The sequence below is a fragment of the Nelumbo nucifera genome, chromosome 1, assembly GCF_055504915.1.
Source record: "Nelumbo nucifera cultivar China Antique chromosome 1, China Antique-T2T, whole genome shotgun sequence".
Classification (NCBI taxonomy): domain Eukaryota; kingdom Viridiplantae; phylum Streptophyta; class Magnoliopsida; order Proteales; family Nelumbonaceae; genus Nelumbo; species Nelumbo nucifera.
The window spans coordinates 206,034,386-206,056,030 of NC_142649.1; the positions used below are offsets into that span (position 1 = coordinate 206,034,386).

The 21,645-nt window shown below is 39.2% G+C and overlaps 1 protein-coding gene and 1 long non-coding RNA gene across 3 annotated transcripts; both read right to left on the reverse strand.

The window, feature by feature from the left end:
* Positions 1 to 3,452: 3,452 nt before the first annotated feature.
* LOC104590670 (uncharacterized) lies at positions 3,453 to 17,980 on the reverse strand (the record flags this gene model as incomplete). Its single annotated transcript, XM_088895931.1, has 10 exons — positions 3,453 to 4,385; positions 5,045 to 5,132; positions 5,225 to 5,331; positions 5,403 to 5,464; positions 5,853 to 5,910; positions 6,030 to 6,893; positions 14,365 to 14,728; positions 14,821 to 14,921; positions 17,095 to 17,114; positions 17,971 to 17,980. Coding segments are annotated over 10 exons (1,998 nt in total), but the record flags the coding sequence as incomplete, so codon positions are not given.
* A 188-nt stretch (positions 17,981 to 18,168) lies between these two features.
* On the reverse strand, positions 18,169 to 21,096 carry LOC148804404 (uncharacterized). Of its 2 annotated transcripts, XR_016080985.1 has the most exons (3): positions 20,495 to 21,034; positions 19,221 to 19,386; positions 18,169 to 18,756 (listed from the first exon to the last, which is right to left on the reverse strand). It is a non-coding gene; the product is annotated as an uncharacterized LOC148804404 (long non-coding RNA). The 2 variants fall into 2 exon arrangements; XR_016080986.1 differs by lacking the exon at positions 18,169 to 18,756 and having other exon boundaries at positions 19,220 to 19,386; positions 20,495 to 21,096.
* Positions 21,097 to 21,645: the final 549 nt, after the last annotated feature.

The window sequence follows — 21,645 nt, forward strand, 5'->3', positions numbered from 1 at the left end:
GCCTTTCTTCTTAGATTTTAATATATTTGATGTTTCCAACAGATCGAAAAACCAATACTGCAATATTCAGAACCTTGGCATAGGCCATATATTTGAGGCATCTTTTCAATAGTCCCGCTGCTTAACATGTCGTTGGAGGCATTAAGCACCAGGGAAGGTATGTTTCTAACTATTGCTCATCGACCAATCTCTTAACATCATGCCATATTAATAGATGACCTATTCCTACCCAGATTAGTGGTTCTTAATTACCTATAGTCCTATACTAAGGGTGGCTACAAGCCAAGTTTCTCATGAGCTATTCGAGTTTGGTTCATGAAAAACTTGGTTCGGCTTGGTTTAAATCGAGTTTGAGTCTGATTTATAGGCTTATTTGTTAATCAAACCAAGTTCAAGCTTAGTGAAGCTCGACTCATAAGGCTCATGAGTTTAGTATAATAAATAAATTTTTTTTATTATATATACATACATACATATATGTATATATACATATATATAATAAATAATTTTTATAATATATAATAATATTTTTATTTTTACGTATAATAGTAAATAATTTTTATAATTTGTGTCAAATAAAAACATTTTTATATGTATATTTTTTATTTTTTATATGTATAATAATAAATAATGTTTATAATTATTAATTTTTTGTATGTAAAATAAAAAATATTTTATACGTATAATTTTATTTTTTAGAAAAAAACTTGACTTGCAGCCGAACTCAAACTTGCGAGCTTTGAACCAACCTTAACTCGAGCTAAAATCTCTAGTTCGAATTGAACTCAAGCCTAACACAATTTCAATGAGCTGAGCTCAAATAGCAAGTATTCGGCTCATCTCGGCTCGAATCCACCCCTACCTATACCTTGCTGTTGCAAATCCCAAGCAGTGGTGGAGCTAGAAATTATCTTTTGGGGGCTAAGTTGAACAAGAGAATGAGATAGGGAATAGATGAGGTAAGGTTCGGAGGGAAATTGAAGTTTTGGAGGGAAAAAACATTTTTTTTTTATTTTAGGAATTCAAAGAGCATTACAGAGTGATCCTAAACATTTTAGTGGGACATTAAGTTTTGACCTGAAGTTACGTTGGTGTCATGATGATTGATGACATAACTACAATTATTTGCTTAGGCTCCATTTATTTGCAGTTGAAACTTCATGAAATTTGCATTGGTGTAAATGTATGGGAGTGAAAATGAGTTGAGTGCATATTTTGGTTTGTTTTTTATTTCAAACTTTACTTTGTTTTATTTATTTGGAAGGAGCTAGTAGAATTATAGATAAATAACGTGGTACCTGAGATAATGAAAGTGGAAGGAGGATTATTTATTTGTGGGTGAATTGAAATGGGAGGAAAAATATAATACCCATTTTGTGTAAGAGAGAATGTTGGTGGACGAGAATTGGTGCAAATTTTGCGTCAGCTGTAAAGATGTAAAATTTGCATTACCAGTGAGTATATAAAACATAAAAAAATGTAAATTATTTTCAATCAACTGGGAGATGTAAATTATAGATACAGAGACATGCAAATTTTGCATCTGGTTTGGATTTATACTACAAATAAGCAAACAAAGCCTTAATTGGCAATTGTAGCCATCTGACTGTTACTTGGCATCATACTAGGAAGGGATAAGGTTGTGTGGCTAGAGAAAGAAATTGATAAAGGCCTCCAAGAAGCATCAAACATTTGTAAATTTCTGTATAGGCAGGAAAATAAAAAATGTTTTATAATATTTTGTTGTGGTTGTTAAAATATTTAAATAAGAAAATTTTCACAGATTTAATGGTCCACCCAACTCAGTCATTAAGAAGCCTCAGCATATTCAGCTGTTATCAAACAGCGCCTAAGTCAAACAAAACTGATTATAGTAGTTCAGGGAGTAATGTTTCATAAAAATATAAAGATTTATAAAGGTGTGCGTTTTTGTTGACAATATGTTCCAATTCTTAGCCATGTCGATCCAAAGAGAGAACCATCTGCTAGTATATTTTAGAAAGGAAGAATAAACCAGGGAGTAATGTGGACCGGAAAGATAAACAGCATGCTGGTAGGTTGGACCAATGATTTTACCCTACCCAATTTTAGGAATTTATGTAGCGAGTTACTAGGGTTATTTTACCTTTCATTTTTTTGGTACACAGCAAGCTATTTTTTGACTTTTGAGTAGGGGTGAGCAAATGGGTAGGTTCTACCGAGAACCGAATGGAACTGACCTTGAACTGGTGTTTGAACTGGCCCTACTCAATCTGTTACATTGTAGGGTCTGGTTCCAAATTCTTGGAACCAACCCTTACTCAGCCAGTTCCAGGGTCTATGAGTTTACCCTAGCCGAACAAACATTGGTTGGCCTGTCCGCCTTGGTGGAACCTGCCTTGGAACCAAATTTGCCTTGAAATAAACCACAAAAGACTTTTGAGAATGTGAAGATTTGAACCTAAGCACTCATAGTTACACAGGTCATGGACTCACTTGATCATTTGTTTACATTTTAATATTTGAATGTATACAATAAATAATGTAAAATGTAATATTTATAAAATTTCAATTTCAATTATTAGTTTTGAACCATATAATGATAATCTACAAATTAAGTTACTCAATATAATCAGTAAAGATAATATAAGTTCTAAACTATATATTCTATTTATTGAAAGTCAAGATTTTGAAGAACATGCTTCATATTTTATTTGAGGGGGAGTAAAGAAAGATTAGAATCATGGTTAGACCGTCTTCATCACCCAATGTTGGTCTCAGGCTCTCATCTCTTAGGGGTCTCAGGAGTAGATTGTAGAATAATAAGTTGTTGCCAGATGTTGGTCTCAACTATCTGGGGCCTTGAGAGGGATAAATTGGACATTTACTTAGGCACAAAGTAGCTGATCTTAGACTAGAACCAACATTCTCACACTTGCCCATTGAGATTTTACCACTCCACCAAGTAATGGCCCCTTGTGTTGTAGAACAAATGCTCTACAATTCCCAGACTGGGATAAATGACAATGAAGGTAATCAAGACCCAACATTTAACTCAATTCAGACATTGCATTTGACCATCTATCCAACAGAACACGTCCTAAACACTCACTATAATACTGTGATGCCATACCGGAGGGTCACCGATACGATAGCAATCAGCGGTTGCAAAATTTTAATCCTTGGATAAAACTATGATTTCAGAGAGAAGCAAATAAAAAAAGACCTAACGATTAAACCCCTCATCAATGTGCACTGTTTTCTTTTACTTTCTTACAAGCAATGTGTTGTCTCCTTTCCATCATCAGCATCAGAGTCATGGTTCAGCAAGGTCTGAACCATGGTTTTCAAAACCAGACAGGGCTGGATAATCACAATAGAAAATCCAGAAACCAGTCAAGTAAGCAACCCACTTGAAGGAATTTTTATTCCTTTATTTTTATGCGAGGTCAACAACATGAAAACATAAAACAAATCAAAATGTACCATATTCTTTTTTTTATTGGAGAATAGTAACGAAATTTCATCTAACAAGATAATATTAAACATGCTGATATTGGGGGTATACAGGGTGGATGGGTGAATGTATCCTTGCCAAATAAAGCAGACACAAACTAAGCTGTGGTTTCGCAGATGAACAACCAAGGGGCTTTCACACATCAAAGGCACGAATGCATGAATAATGTCTCCAATTTCCCGGGGACTACTTCCCTCCATATTCACATTTCTTTCTACACCGCTCTCAGCACTTGCCAGGGCCTCGGGAAAAAGTGGAAAACAATTCACATAGAAATAAATAAATAAACAAAATGATAACCATCAAGATATCCTTCTATTTTTCCTGGATCCCCAAAAAAACAAAAAAAATTTAAAGAGAGACATCGCCTCCACCCTTCTTCATTCACTTCCTCCACAAGAAAAGGTTGGGTAATGGTAATGGGACTCATTTTGGCAGGCTGGGAAAAACTCTGATGTGAGCTTGCTGCTTTCCAAGTTTATATCAATCCTGGCTGGGTAATGGTAATGGGACTCAATTTGGCTTGCCAAGAAAAGGTTGCATGATGCCCCAGAACAATGTTGAACTAAGCTGGACCCGAACTACCACTTGGTTTAGGCTCTGTTCGAACATATGTGAGATTCCGACCAGTTGGAGAAGGTATATTGCTGGAGGGTGTCACTCCATTCTGAACATTAACAGCACCCTCACCAGCTGTAGTCACTGGAGCATCTCGCTTCCACTGCAAGCTCCGAGCACCTGTTTTAATTGGGAGGCGGGCCCCGAATGCACCTGGCATGCCTCTGGGAAATGGAACCCTGGCAAGCCTAGCAGCAAATGGTAAGGCTCGTGCCATTCGGGGCCAAGTCGTGGGAGCAGCTTCTTGATGAGCAGAGGTCCTCATCACAACCTACAACAAAAAACATTGGGGTTTGTTTTTTCAGTAAGAAGAATGTTTTAAGTATATAAAACGGCTATAAACATATCTGCACAGAACATCCATTAATTAAGTGGATAGAATAAATCCATGCATGCACCCATGTAGAATTTCTGCACGTACCTAATCATCTTTTTTCAATCGTGTCTACATGCTACCAGCTAGTTTGAGGATTTTATTATGTCTTTGACTATCCACATTCAAGAACCTTTCACATTTTACTTTTTAAACCATTTTACTACCAAGGAAATGAGTGAAAAACAATTGTCGTTGCAAGAACTTAAAATGAAACTTAAGTAAATAACTTCTATCATTTGATTCAACATGGATCAAAGTAGAAAGAAATGATTTAAGCACTTGTAATTTAATAATGGATACGACGTTAAACTGAACTGAATGGCAAAACAGGATTCATGTAACCGGCCCCATAGAGTTCAGATAAAGCTCGGATGATGATGATGATTCAACATCCGCAACAGAAAGGGCTACCACCAAAATTTCTTAGGAAATTCATCCTGGACTAAAACTGCACATGCATGTCCCAAAAAAAATTCAATAAATTAACATTTTCCAAGGAGCTCCAGTAAATCGATTCCTTGCAACAAATAAACAACCAAAATTTTCATTTATACCTTCAGAATGCGTGACATAAAAGAGGTTCCATTTAGAGACAGTGCAAGCTCCGCTGCCTCCTTCCGCATGAACTCCACATAGGCCGACCTGTTTATCAAACATTTTCAGTGGCATTTACATACACTTACAGACAGACGGAAACAAAGAAGCAAATTTAAAATGATACTGTGACAACTAACCCTATTGGTTGCCCTGTTGCTGCATCAGTCACTATAATAACCTTAAGAACTTCACCACACTTGTTGAAATGTCGAGAAAGGGTATCCTTGGTGGCAGCAAAATGAACCTACGGAAACCGACAACTATAAGATTGAAACCAACCAAACACACACTGCATTGGCAATTTGAAATACTTACATTGCTGACAAAGATGGTCCTAGAATCAGCATCCTCCGAAGGACGACTGGTAGAATATGAACCTGCAAAAGGGCAAGAAAAAACTCAACCACCCAATGCAATGGCAAAGAAAGATATAAGAATGAAATAGCATACAAAAAAAGGCACATATTTAAGGACTCATAATTTAACAATGGAAAGGCACTGAACAAAAAGAAATGGCGGAACAGAACTAATGTAGCCAACCCGATATGGTTGTGACAAGACTTTGGTTGTGGTAGTGATGATAATGACGTATAAACTGGAAGTAAGGACCAAAGCAAAATTGAGAAGGCCATGTTGCCAGCGATTTGGTATACAAAAGAACCAATAACCCTATAATAATCTCGAATAAATAAGAGAAAAGCAAATATACCAAAAATAAATCACAAGTTTTACACCACTTCTTCTGGCAGGGGAATAGTAACTTACAAGTGGCAGGGGGCACAGTCTTTTGAGATTCCTGAGGAGCCTGCATAGTAGGTGATTCCTGAGTCATAACAGAGTCGAAGGTGCAGTTCAGCAAACCCGTACAAAGAATAAAAAGAACAAGAGCAATGCCCCATAGGATAATCAATTTTAATCACAAATCAAGGAGTAGCTACTTACATTCTCAATACTAGCTGCAACATTGTTCTTCTCTTTCATTAACCGAATACCAGGCTTAACTTCACCCACCCCGCTGTCATGTGCTGTTTTCCTATACTCTGTGTCTCTAACCTCCCCTGGAGCCTCATAGTGTGGTGGTTTCCATGTATTTACATTCACCGAGATCTTCACAATCTTACGAGAAGTGTTTGCTGCCAAAGATGGATCCTGATCTTTCATTCGTGTTTTCCTCGCAGCTTCATCTGTATTTTTAGCTACTCTGTACTGCACCATCAGTGAATCTCCATCCTTGTCTCCAACAGATGTATCAGTCTGAGAAGCATTTATAACCCTGTGATCCACAACATCATCATAACCATCATTATCAGATACAGAATCAGATGTCAAGACAGCTCCCCTGTCCAACATTGCCATATTCCCTGTCAGTTCACCATAATCATGTCTTTGCATATAATCTGAGTTAGCCACTCCTCCAACTTGGTCAAGATCTCTATATTCTCTGTTCTTCAAAGTATGTATTTCATACCCTGATGCTTGGGCTGTTGCCCCTGACACATTCGTACCCCGTCCCAATCGGTTGAATACATTTCCTGAACATTTAACCTTTGTTACATCTTCAGCAGCTTCTGCTGATGCTTTAATTGCACTTTTCATTGTACTTGGTACTCTTGCAACCGATCTTATCCTCTGTGATCTATCACCCAAGGACGAATCTCCTGTGGATGTTGAAACCACAGAAAGAAGACGTTTTGATGCCGACTCTGTTCTTGCATTTGATGGCCTTAAAGTCCCAACTGCATCTCGCACAGCAAATTGAAGCAACCGGCGAGGGGCATCAATGGTTGGATGGGAGTTTAGCTCTCTCTGCCACAAATACAATGATCAGAAAGATCAATAATAAAAGATAGCAGTGAATGGTCACTTTTAACCAAAAAAAGAAAAGCAATTATCAAGCTGGCAATCATACCGTCCCCCAACCACATCACAAGATGCTTGAACATGGAAGTAAAATCAATTTCTAATGCATGATCAGAAAAGAAATTATTGTCACTTCTACCAATTCAAAAGTCTGTAGACTACAAAGATAGTGGATATGTGACAAATATAAATTGTTAAATCAGAAGTCAGAATGAACAACTATGTCATTGAATGCAAAAAACCACAAGTCAGATACTTCTTTGGTACTTCTAATAGAAGTACATTATAGTTTTCAGGAATGAAATATTATAGGATTAGAAGCAGTAGAAGATCAAGACTGCAATCAGCCTTGAACTCTAATATATTTTAGGTTATGAAAAGTAGAAGAAAAGTGAGAGGGAGGAATGAGGAAGAAGAGAAACTGGAGAACACAAGGGTTTGAAAGAAGGGACAGATTCTAACGCATCTGCCGCCGCCACTCTCTTAGTATTTATGGGTTATGTTCAGTACATAGAAAAAAAGAAAGATCTGCCCTTATTACTTACATGACAAATAAAGTAAATAAAAACTGAAATAAATAACAACTGAAATAATAAACTGACCCCAACTAACACTACTAGGACTGAAACAAATAATTACACATACTGTCCTACGAACACAGTGGGGACCACTGCTGTGGAGCCCACATCAGTGTTCTCTACACTCCCCCTCAAGTTGGGAGTAGATATTTATCATTCCCAACTTGGATAGGTCTGCCTCTAACTTCTTCCTTGGTACAGCCTTGGTGAGGATATCCACGAGCTACATATTAGATGTGATATACAGGAGACACACTTCTTGTGATGAGACCCTCTCTCGCAAAAAATGTCGATCAACTTCAATATGTTTAGTTCTGTCATGCTGCACTGGATTGTGGGCTATATTAATAGCCGCCTGATTATCACAATACAACATCAAGGGCTTTTTCATAGTCAATACCCAACTTTTCAAATAGTGATCTTAGCCATAGGATTTCAGCCACTCCGTTAGCCATTGACCTGTATTCCGCTTCAGCACTGGAGTGGGAAACAACACTCTGCTTCTTACTCCTCCAAGAGACAAAGTTATCTCCCACAAGGGCACAATATCCAGAGATAGACCTCCTGTCATCAGCACTCCCAGCCCAATCGGCATCTATATAAACCTCCACCTTCATGTGATTATTGTTCTTGAGCAGTATACCTCTACCCGAGCATCTCTTCAAATATGCTAATATTCTCTCTGCTGCAAGGAGATGAAAAGTTCTAGGGGAATGCATGTACTGGCTGACAACACTAACTGCACAACTGATATTTGGCCGAGTGATGCAGAGATATAGGAGCTTTCCAACCAACCGTTGGAACATAACTTTGTCTTCAAGAGGCTCCCCGCCCTCTGCGCTAATCTTGTGATTCTGTTCAATGGGTGTATCAGCAAACTTAACACCCAACTTTCCAGTTTCCGCCAACAGATGTAGAACATATTTTCTCTGAGAGATAAAGATCCCCTGTTTAGATCTAGCAACCTCAATACACAAAAAATACCGTAATGTACCAAGGTCTTTCACCTCAAACTCTTGATGAATGAGCTATTTGAGAGACTCAATCTCACCATTGTCATTTCCTGTCACTACAATATCATCCACATATACAGCAAGTAGGGTCAGAGAGGAGTCCACCCTCTTAATGAGCAGTGTATGATCTGACTGGGCCTGTACATAACCGAACTTTCCAAGGGCTAATCTGAACCTATCAAACCAAGCTCTGGGTGACTGTTTCAAACCATACAATGCCTTGTTCAGTCGGCAAACCTTCTTACCTGTCTCTATATCATAGAATCCAGGAGGCAACTGCATGTAAACCTCTTCATGTAAGTCTCCATTCAGAAAAGCATTTTTAACATCCATCTGGAACAAGGGCCAAGAATGATTTGTTGCAAGGGATAACAGAACTCGAATAGTGGTCATCTTGGCTACTGGGGCAAAGGTCTCCAACTAGTCTATACCACAAGTCTGGGTGAACCCCTTTGCGACCAACCGGGCTTTGTACCTTTCAATGGAGCCATCAGCATTATGTTTCACAGTGAATACCCATCTACATCCAACCGGTTTCTTTCCTTTGGGTAGGCCAACCAGTGCCCAAGTATTATTCTTCAACAGGGCATCCATTTCGACTTGCATTGCATCTTTCCATTCTGAAACTGATAAGGCTTCTTGCACTGTTCTTGGAATAGGGACATTAGCAATGGAAGTGAGATAGGACCGGTAAGAGGAAGATAGACGATCATAGGATAAAAACCGTGAGATGCAGTGAGCTGTAGATGTGGTGCAATGACGTTTCCCTTTGCAGATGGCAATAGGGAGATCAAGGTCATCCACAGGAGGGGAAGTGGCAACAGTGAAAGGTGTCCCAGTGGGCTCTGAGACTGTAATACCTGGATCTGGAGCCGCAAAAGGAACTGGAGTTGGCCTGGACTGCCGATGACTAGGATCAACCTGCTTGCATCGCCTGTGATAGACTCTCAACTCCTGATCCCTCTGACCACCCTCACCACTACAGCCTTCATCACCCAGTGGAATAGGTAAAGGAACAGCCCCACTCCCACTACGCTCCCCCTAAGGAAAGAGACTCAAAATCCCACTCTCACTGCTCTCCCCCTGAGGAGAAACCCTAGGATAATAGGGTGTCTCCTCGAAGAAGGTGACATCCATTAAGACAAACATTTTCCCTGAAACAGGATCATAGCAGCAATAACACTTTTGAGTTTGTGCATAACCGAGGAAAATGCATTTGGAGGCCTTAGGTTCAAACTTGGAATGATGAGGCCCGAGAAGCTGAACGAAACAGGTACAACCAAAGGTTTTAAGGGGAACGATGAACAACTCCCCGTCTGGGTATAGAAGGGAAAAATGGGTTTTCATATCAAGAACCCAGGAAGGAACTCGATTAATGAGATATATTGCCATGAGGATAGCATCACCCCAGAAACGAATAGATACATTGGAGGTAAACATAATGCTTCTAGCCACCTCCAAGATGTGCTTATTCTTCCTTTCGGCAACTCCGTTCTGCTGCGGTGTATGAAGGCAAGTGCTCTGGTGAATAACTCCATGGCTAAGAAGGTCAATGGCTTAGCAAAGTATTCCTTTGCATTATCAGATCTAAGGACTTTGATTTTGGCCCCAAACTGAGTGAGAATCATCTGATGGAAGTTTTGGGTCATAGCAGGAACCTCATCCCGAGAACGCATAAGGTTGACCCAAGAAAATCAGGTATGGTCATCAACAAACAATAGAAAATATTTGTACCCACCCATAGAAAAAATGTGATATGAACCCCAACCATCAGTATGCACAATATCAAAAGAATAATTACTCATTTTATTACTCAAAGAATAAGAAGTTCTACAATGTTTGGCAAATTCACAACTCTCACACCTCAACTTTGACAACTCAACAGACTCAAATAAAGCTGGAAACAGACTCTTCAAGGACCGAAAAGACAAATGACCTAATCGGTTATGCCAAAGCATAACTGGACTCACAAACTGAGAAACAAAGGACTTCTTATCCATTGTCTCTTCCCAATGAGAACTTTCTCCAAACAGATAGATCCCATTCGTCTCACGACCAGTCTCAATCACCTTCCTCGTCTCCAAGTCCTGAAAAACACATCGGTCAAGGAAAAAGTTCCTGAACAGTTCATATGTTTGGTAATACTACTGACTGAAAGCAGGTTAGTATCAAACTTAGGAACATGCAAGACAGAAGATAAAGAGATAGTATCCGATAACTTGATGTCACCCTTGCCCGAAATGGGAACAAGAGAGCCATCAGCAATGGATACTCTATCTCTACCAGAGGACAAGTGATAAGTAGTGAACAATGATGGCAAACTAGTCATATGGTCGGATGCACCTGAATCTATTACCCAGCAGTGGTCAATATTACCTGGAGCTGAAGCATGATAAGCTGAGGCTCGAGTACCTGAATGTGCAAATGCAATGTAGCAGGAGTTGATGGTGACTGAGATGGCTGAGCTGAACTCCGAACTTCCTTTTCCAACTGTACGAGGGCAGCCCGAACCGCAGCTAAGGTCTCTAGGGATGTGCCTTTTGTGCCTGATGAGGATGTTGAATCAATGTTCACAGCCACATGAGCATTACCCTTCTTATTTCTTAGTTTTGTTGGGACCAAATGAGGACGTAGCTTCCAATAAGTATCTTTTGTGTGCTTGGGTTTCTTGCAATGTTCACATATCAGGTCCCGTTTATCTTCCTTCTTCCTATCCCTTTCTGGATCACCCCCTGACTTAGGTTTAACAGCTGTCAGGGCTGGGGAAAGGGGCTAAGATTGCATCATGACTTTCCTCCTGGTCTCTTCACTATGCACCAGGGAGTATGCTTGAGAGAGGGTCACACCATCTCTGGTCAGTATCTGTTGCCGCACAATGTCATATTCTGAATTCAGGCCAGCCAGAAACTCAAAACACCCTATTTGTCTCGACTTGCTTTCTGTGAGTCTGAGCATCTTTGGGGCTCTCCCACTCAAGGGTCTCTAGATGGTCAATCTCATGCCACAAGGATTTCAAGGTAGAGAAGTAGACAGAAACAAGCTTCTCTCCTTGTTTAAGACTGTTCACCTCACACTTTAGTTCATAGGCTCTGCCAACATAAAGGGGTTGGGAATAGGTTTCTTTCACAACATCCCATATCTCCTTGGTTGTCTTTGCCCACAAGTAATTTCGGTTGATATGTGGCTGCATAGAATTACACAGCCATGTCATAACCAAATAGTTCTCTTGAACCCACTTGGTGTACGTTGGGTCCTCCTTGGAAGGTTCTTTCACATCTCCCAAGAGGTAACCCAGTTTTCCCCTTCCTCCAATAGCCATCATGGCTGATTGAGCCCATTCCATGTAATTTGACCCATCAAATCTCACAGTTGTAATCTGAAACCCAATTTCAGATACACTACCATAATTGTTGTTCCCAAAACTACTTTCTCCCTGATTTTTAAACTCCATCTTTGGTCAAGAATCAGTAGCTACAAACTGTTAGAGTCACTACACCAGAAAACAACACTTGGGCAGTCGATCACAGTCAGAAAACAGTAGGGAACCAATGCAGGCCTGATCTGAAACAAATCTGTAATCACAGTATATGCATGAACTAGTGCAGGTCTGATCTGAAACCAATCGGCAATCACAGTATATGCAAGAAATCAATACAAATCCGATCTGAAATCAATCGGCAATCACAATACCAAGCAGTCTAGCAAGTTTTTTCATCCCCTAGAAGAGCTCGAAACCAAAAATAGGTCTAAAACCAGCTTAGAGAGCAATTTGGGATGCTGGAGCAGAATTAGGGTTTTAATCATAGGTCTTAAATAAGTGCTCAGCCGCACTTTCCAAACAGTCCGTACAGTTAGGACCTGTCGTAGGGTCAATGTGAAACCCTAAAACTTATCACCTCTGAGAGGAAACCCTAAAACAATCACTTTCCAAGAAGATAAAGAGGGTTCGGCCCAACAGTCAAACCCTAGATTAGAGAGAAAAACCTTAAAGCAGTTTGGCTTCTCCTTCTAGATAGGTCCAACCTATCTCGACTGATAGCAGTCTCTGGAAACTAAATAAAACTTACTCAAAGAATGTTGTTCGTTGCCTTCCAGGGTTACCTGAACCCGAGCCTTCGCTGCTTCTTCCTGATTACCAACACTCTGCAAGCCGCGGCCAGTCCTCAACAGCTGTGAAACTCTCCTAGTAATCTCCAAGAATCAGCCAACGAATACTGCTTCATAAGCTTCTAGCCCTAGCTGGTTCTCATGTGGTCGGCTGGACAAGACACACATGAGAAGCCCTAGATAGGTTCTGATACCAAATAGAATATCAAGACTGCAATCAGCCTTGAACCCTAATAGATTTTAGGTTAAGAAAAGTAGAAGAAAAGTGAGAGGAAGGAGGAAGAGAAGAGAAACTGGAGAACACAAGGGTTTGAAAGAAGGGACAGATTCTAACACATCTGCCACCGCCACTCTCTTAGTATTTATAGGTTATGTTCACTACATAGAGAAAAAGACAGGTTTGCTCTTACTACTTACATGACAAATAAAGTAATAAAAACTGAAATAAATAACAAGCTGACCCCAACTGACACTACTAGGACTGAAACAAATAATTACATATACTGTCCTACGAACACAGAGGGGACCACTGTTGTGGGGCCCACATCAGTGTTCTCTACAGAAACAAACAGAATAATAAATACTAAGAACGCATCTGGTTTCACATAACAGAAATAAAAGACATAAGAAGAGATATATCAAGGACCAAGGCACAATACAGCAAAAGACCAAGAAGAAGGGAAAAAAGAAACGAACGAAGCCAATAAAACCTAATCACCAACAAATTAACCCCAGATGCCCAATCTCAATGCCCTAGCAGGGCTACCTGCAACTTGGCCAGCAGGATTTTTTACATACTGTGTCAGTAGGACTTAGGTGCAAGGATGTCCAAGAAAGCATCCCAGCTTTTTTTCAGCCAAGTCCCTGCACAAAGTTTAAAGAAAGAAAAAAATATATCATACTTTGCTAATGTCTCCCTGGTTCTTTTACCATTAGCCAACAACATTAAGGATGGAATATTAGCAGCACGGGAAAAAAAAAATTGTGAATCTATCGAAAATAGTCCACATGCTTCTTTTCTGGTGTGCTGGTCTCATGTCATCCAAAACATATGAAATTCTAACAGGAAGAGACAGGGCCTTCAGTTCTGAAGTATCAAATGTCTAGTGTTACTCAGAATATATAGATATAGATAACTGACAAGAGTCTGAGAGAAACCACCTTGTGCAAAAAAATGCCAAAGGCTTGGCCTCTATCCCGTGAAACCCTCCCAAGACCCCAGAATAGCTGGGACCAATATTGGGTCCTTTTTGCTATTGACTTCCACACTCAGAAACAAATTCCTTTCTATAATTACCTTCAGTTTTTCTGAGAACAGGTAACGTAGTGAACTATGTGAACAATTTGCCTTCAATTCCTCCCAAAGATCATCCAGAAGCTATCTTCATACAAAAGGACAAGAACATGATATAGCTTCTGACAGTGGAACTGGTTTTTATTTAAGGAGAAGACACAGGACTATCACAAAACAAGCAAGCATGTATTTGTATTAGAAGACAGAGATGTGAGTAGCGTGTACATCCAAACAATATTGGTAATAGTTTGGCATAAAATTATCCAGAATGCCAGTTTTAAGACATATTCCTACTATTTAAACATTTTGCACATATCCATGGATTCTAAGATACCAGCAGAACGAGCAAACAAGATTTTCAGCTTCATGAGACATCTGGTATGCATCACATTTTTCATGCGAATATGCAAAATAAAGCTACTAACCTTTGTTGGCTGCCGATCATCTTGTCGATTCCGTTTTCTTTGGTGTGAAGGTCGGGGAGAGTGTGATCGTTTATTACGACCAGATCCTCCATGAGTCTTCTCGCCTGAGTGCAAATCACCAATCTCTGAGCTTCGAAGAGGAGGGGGCTCAGCTACATCTCTCACTAGTCCTTTCCATTCCCTATTCCGTCGGCTTCTAGGTTCCTTGGTTAAGATTTCCCTTTCAGATTCAGAATCTAGATCCTTGGGATCATATCTTTCTGTCTGTTCAATCAATACAGGCTTTCTCTTAGTCACTTCATCTTGACAAGTTTCTCCAGGTTGCACATATAGATGTAAATTTGAAGAGAGATGATCCCAGAGCCTGCGCAAATATTAAGTTGCAGGTGATAGCAACCACATCGAAGTAAATGATTTCTATGACCTCAAATTAGATTAAAGGTAAAGTTGACCTACCAGGATACAAAAGAATCGCTATCATCCCCCAAAAAAACATTCAGCTCACTCCTCGCCTCTCCTTTATGCCTGCCATTTCTGAGTAAAACAATGGCATATTCCTGCATATGAAAATATGGAAGTGAAGTCACAAATTTCCATCACGAATATCAAAGCATTTTTCTTAATAAACTCCCAACTACAAGTGCAACTTGACAGGCCAGGGCTGAGCATTTTGTAAGAGGTTAGGGGTTTAGCAGAAGGTCCTGGGCCTAATGCAGTGAAAATTCTTCAAATTGGGTTACCAATTTGCATCCCTGTTCTCAACTTAATCTTGCAACTCCAGACACATAGCAACACTTTTGCAAGCACTTTCCAAATTCTACAATATAATCATCCTAAGGCATAAACTCAACATTCTTAAATGAAAGTAAAAGGGGCAATCGGATGCCCAACAAGTTAAACTGCTGAAATGATGAACAAGAATTAAGACTGTAATTTTTACACAAAAAAATAAGGAATTAAGACTGTAATTCTATTTACACAGTTATTACTTACATATTAAGGACCGCCAAAATTACTGAGTTATCAGATTTGGGCAATCACCCTAACCCATTCAGGTTCAAATCAGAAATATAGGTGCCAGGTTAACAGTTTGACAAAGACAACCTACATCTCAAAGCTCAGATAGGGCTTAACCTGGGGCAGGCTTTGGTGAAACCACCCCACCCTAATTCACATACAACTCAAGATGACTATATCAATTTGAGCTTTACAATTCATCATATCCCTCCATAATATGCATCTCAACCTCCTGGATAAATGCAAAAATCTTCTGTAGTATCCACTTCACATTTATTGGTCACAACAATCAAGTTAAAAATGTTAGCACACTATGAAGAAAGAATCAGTTTCCTTGATCTTTGAATTTCAACATCCCTAATATTGGTTAGTTATAATGTGTTCCAGCCAATCTTTGTACATTTCAAGTCATTTTACTTCTAATTCCCATAAACATTGCATTTGTCAAAATAGATCGAGTCATCTTTTGTACATAGAGTTGCAGTGAGCTTGCATTGTATTGTTCTAATTCCCAAGTTCCTTTCTGAGCATCATCTCTTCCCAAGAACTATCACAAAGTTAGTTTATTTTTTCCACCAGGAAATCTATATATACAAAGAAATAGATGGTGAGGCCTGAGGAAAGCCAAAAAGAATACTTTGAAAAGTTTACACAACCTTGACATACAAAGGAAATCCCAGGTGAATTTGTAGAAAATTAACCATGACTAAATCAGAACAATTGTAAGATGAGAAGCCATGCTGTCATCTGGCCCAATTCCAACCACAAATACACAATACTTGCCAACATTGATGTCCAAACTCAACACAGCTTTCAAATAATAGAGTGTGCTTTAAGCACCTTCAACTTTTCAATTGAAGGACCATTAAGGGCAAGAATGTTGACCACAAATTCAAGACCACCACCCAAAAAAGAAGGATCTACTCTAAAGCATTCAATAAAGTCAACTTCCTGCATTCTCCACAGCCATCAACAAACCAATTGGACAATACACTTTCCTTTTATTGACAAGTAATTATAAGTATTTCATTACACAAGAAAAACAGGTAAAAGGCCATACGCCTACAATCTCAATGACTATTGAATATTTAGATTTTTTTGACAGGCAAAGTGTAATATCTGTATTAATAAAAGATAGGGAAAACTCCCAATAAATATATACAAAGCTAGCCCCTTCAAGGTGAAAGGGGAGTGAAGAAAGACCATATAGACATCCGAAACTAAAAGTGAATGATTTACAATCAAGAAACGTGACCAGCAGACCCATTCACCCAAAACAATTTGATCCCACTGATCACAGAAATCTTGGAATGAGAAGCCGGAGAAGTCCTTCTTGATGCAAGCCCATCTAACTAATAGCCTCTCTGCTCTGCCTATCACCAATTCCTGGGAGGACTTGCCTTTGGAGATGCAGTGATTCCTCTCTCCTAACAAGACCAAACAGATTGCTAAAGGAGAAGAGGACCACAAAAAGGCATCTCTTTTGCTGAAACCAGTTTCCGGCCAAGAAGAGAAAAGACTTCGGACTAGGAGGCACTCATGACTTCCCGAATAATCTGATGAAATGCATCCATAAGGACTACCGAATATTTAGATAAAGAGCAAAAAAAGATTGACCCCCTTTTAGCAACAAACAACAAGCCAGACTTTATGAAAATATTTACTCAAATTTAAAACATTGAGATATAAACGTTATCTAACTTCTCCATCTACCTTTACACTGAAACGATGATCTGCAAGTGACATGAAAGGTAGTCATTAGAAGAACAACCTTCAAGGAAAAGGAATAGGAATTTAATATTCTGCACAAAGAGTGTTATCATAGCAGTGTTCTATAAAAATGTGAGTGTACAGCAGAGGGATCAAAATGAGAGCATGAAATTGAAATAAAGCAATAAAGCGTGTACCTCCCCGTTAAGTACTTTTAGCAACAAAATACATTTCTATGTTATAAGAAGTTACAATAGCATATTCATGTAACTACTATTAATTATAGAGTAAAACAGGCCTGTCACGCCAGTGGTCTAGTAAAGGTTAAAGTTAAATGAGTATGACTTATAGGTGCATGTGTGAATTGACTATATGCCTGAGAAACTGAACTGCTCTACGCATACCCTTGGATAAGCATATCCTAACATGAAACATATACAATTTTCCAGCAGAAGCTCTTTCAAATGTAACTTTTACCAGGAATGGAGGCACCATGCCTTTTGTTATTAGCTTAGATTTATACTAACCCAACCAGCGTTTCGAACCGCCATTGACCCGGACGGTCAGACTGTTCGGACCGGGAACTGTCTAGGCACCATAAGATACGATAGCATCAAACCGCCCTCCACCCCCCTCCAAACGACTACACACACAGATTGATTGGTTCTGTCTGTGTTACTCCAGATTGGAGATAGACGAAATTTATTGGTTGAGGTTCAAACTAGTAATACAGAATGCCCTTATGTTTCTTCTGTCATGAACTAATACTACAGTAAGTGGAAATCAATGACTCTACCAAGTACACAAATTTCCTATTTGCAAAGAGAATATATATTCATGCAAATCAAGAGAAAGAGAGCGAAAGCGATAGAATCATACCACGAGAGTGTCATCGGTGTAGTCCCCCATGAACTCTTTCAACTTTTCCTTCACTCTCTCTCGCAGCTTTACCACTCCATCCCTACTGAAATTAACCCTAAATGTCCGTTCATCAGCTCGATCCAAATCTTCCATCACTGAATCCATTTCTCCACATCCATCAACAAACCAAATGGACAATACACTTTCTTCCTTTTATTGACAAGTAATCAAAAGTATTTCATTACACACAAGAATAGGATGCAACATGTAAAAAGCCATATGCCTACAATCTCAATGATTATTGAATATTTAGATTTTTTTGATAGGCAAATGTAATATTTGTATTACTAAAAGACTAGCAGAGGGGGCCAAAAGTAGGGGTGGCAACGAGTCGAGCTTTGCACGAGTTGCTCAAGCTCAGCTCGTGAAAAGCTCGACTCGGCTCGGTTTCAACCGAGCTCAAGCTCCAACCCAAGTCATTGGCTCAATTATGAAACGAGCCGAACTCAAGCCTACTAGAGCTCGGCTTGTGAGGCTCGCGAGCCGGCTCGAATATATATATATATATAGAAAATAATATATATAATAAAATTCTTATAATTCTTATTTTTTAAATATCAAATAAAAAATATTTTTACATATAATTTTTTTATAAAATATTTTTTCTCAAAATTGAGCTTGAGCTTATGAATTTTTTACTCGAGCCGAGCTCAAGATCAAGGTTCTGGCTCGAACCGAGCTTGAGCCTTGTAGAACAATATCGAGCTGAGCTTGAGCCTCGTACTATTCGGCTCGAATCCACCCCTAGCCAAAAGACATAAGGAAAAGGAAAAACTGAGAATTCGTAAGATCATCTCTCTAACTATGTAAATTTGAATTTTCGAAAATTTTAATTATTCATGCTTGTTAATTTGTGTTCATTGAGATAAATCCCAACCAATCCAATTAACAAGACCATGCCAAATGTCACCTGTGAAAACAATTTTTTAGGAGTTAAAAACTAAATTAATTAAAAGCATAGATGGTTATTATTAATCAAGTAAATAGAGTTGGGATGTGCTGACATGTTGTGACTATGAGATTCAACACATAATCAAGTTACTGCCTTTCATTTTGTACTTGATGGACGGTCTAGAGTAGTTTAAAAATTTATGATTGAAAAGCCAAGCTCATAAATTAAAAGAGAAATATTTAGTTATTATCTTCCAAAATAACTAAATATTTGTAAAACATGCTGTCATAATTCCACTCAAGTTTGTCTCTCTTACATGTGTTTGTTTACTTGAAATAGCAGCAGACTTCAATCCACCATAGACAGGGTAGAACTATGATAGATTGATAGTTGACATGAGCAGACCATTAAAAGCCTTGCCTTCATTGATGGAGCCCAATCCTTGGGAACTTTTGGTCAAGTGCCACCAACACACAATCCACCTGCCCAAACACAGTAGAACCCCATCAAGCTAGAAATACAATGGATTCCATAGATTAAATGCTCAGTACTCGATCGATTCCTGCCATCACATATTCTAAGATGACATGCATTTTAATTCAATCGGGAACATAAACAGAGATTTAAAAACTCTACATATAAATAGTTTAATTAATCGAATCAAATAAACATAGCAAAAGCAAGAGGATTTCAATTACAAAAACTCTACGGATAGAGAGATTTAAAAATGAAAAATCAGATATTATTAACAAAATAAACTAACACTTAAAGTCAGAAATTACTTCACTTAATCAAATAAACATAGCAAAAGCCAAGAGGAATTAAATTAACACCAACCAAACAATTTTCAACATGATGGCAGGTTCATGTGATAAAAATTTTAGTAAAAGAAAACATGAATAATTACCACCATCTACTTCACCACCCCTAAGCATCTGCTCATTGGCTGCATTTTCCAGTAAAAAGAGGATTATTGTAAAACCACAGCTTGTTCTGTTCAGGAAGGAGAAATTTAAAAATCATCAAATGAAGCTATAACACAATCCTGACTGCAGATTCCATCTTTAGTGGTGGACAATTGCAGTGATCAGATTCAGTTTTAGCTAGGCAAATTGTAAAACTATAGAGATCTTATGCCTCAATAATTAGAATTGTTGCATGATTTTCACACCAGCAAATCAATGTGAATTTTGCAAATATCAGCTATTATCAAACAAATACGAGATTTCGAGCATGGTGAACAACCAGGTCCAGGATTAGAATAGACATCCTCAAGAGGCCCGTAAAACTCCACAGTACTAAGACAGATGCAGACCCTGACAAATAGTATATAATAATTTATTATTTATTTATAGGTTAGGGAGGGGTCGAGGAAAATGCAAATTTCCGCTGCAGTACAGCCAAAGTAATGGACCAGAAGCCCATAGAATTTACATTTTACTTTTTCCCTACGGATTCAAGAAACGCATAACCTAGAACAGAAGTTGGAAACAAACTGTTGACCTCAAGCAAATCTTATCCTAGTTCTGAGAAACAGAAGATAAAGACAAAAACTGGTAGGATTGAAAATACAACATGCGTCGGAAGTACCATCGACGAATCACTGAGTGGTATCTCCTTTCTGGTTCTTGAGAGCATTCAACCGAGACAGTGCGAAGTGAACCATGCGATCATCTCCACCGTTGGACGTTATCAAATCCCTAGCAATGGACTCTCCGCCATCAGAGGAACTGGAGAAACCAGTATTCTGTTGGATATGGCGTCGGAAGTACTATCGACGAACCACCGAGTGATATCTCCTTTCTGAATCTTGAGAGCACTCAACCGAGACAGTGCGAAGTGTACCATGCGATCATCTCTACCGTCAAAGCCCTGGCAATGGATTCTCCGCCATCAGAGTAACTGGAGAAACCAGTAACCCAGGCACTCCAAGACTGTAGAAAATCGTATTGCAGAGCAAAGGCGAGAGAGAAAACCCTGGCCCTGGAGAACCTCTAGGCACTCGCAAAGAAACGCATGTGAAGGAGAAAGAACAGAGAGAGAGAGCAGGATGGCAATTTCCCCGTAAAAGCGGCGCATGTCCAAACGGGGCGGGTTTTCCCGATCTTAAATGGGACGGGGCGGGGACGGAAAAATATTCATGCCGCGACCAGGGACGGGACGAGGACGGCGTTTGCATAATACGGGTGTGAACGGATCGAATTCGATTAGAAATTTCGATGTGCGACGGATATTTAATATTCGAATTCGATTAAATATTTGATATTTGATTCGATTCAAATTCTATTAATTAATTAGTTTAAATAATTAATAAATATTTTATTTGTATAAAATACATAAATTATTTATATGATAAAGCAATGCTTTGTTCATCGGGCTCTACTCCAGCGGACTGGCCATTGGATCGGGCTATGTTCATCAGGCTTTGTCCAGCGGGCTGACTACTTTGTTCACAGGCAACGCGACCCAAGAGGCTATGTCCATCAAGGGCCGGCTTTGTCCACCAGCAAAGCATCGGTTCGGGCTAAATCCATCAACCTTTGTCCAACGGGCTTTGTCCATCAGGCTATCGGGCCATGGACCTAACCAACAGGCTATTCCCGTGCCCCCGGTTAGAGTTCACACGTGCAAGCTTAGGGCTCGCACGTGAAGATTCCATTTCTCAAGCTTAGAAGAGTCGAAAGATTTCATTTCGAAGTTTAGAGGGCTCGTCTATATACCATTTTGCTTTTAGTAGATAT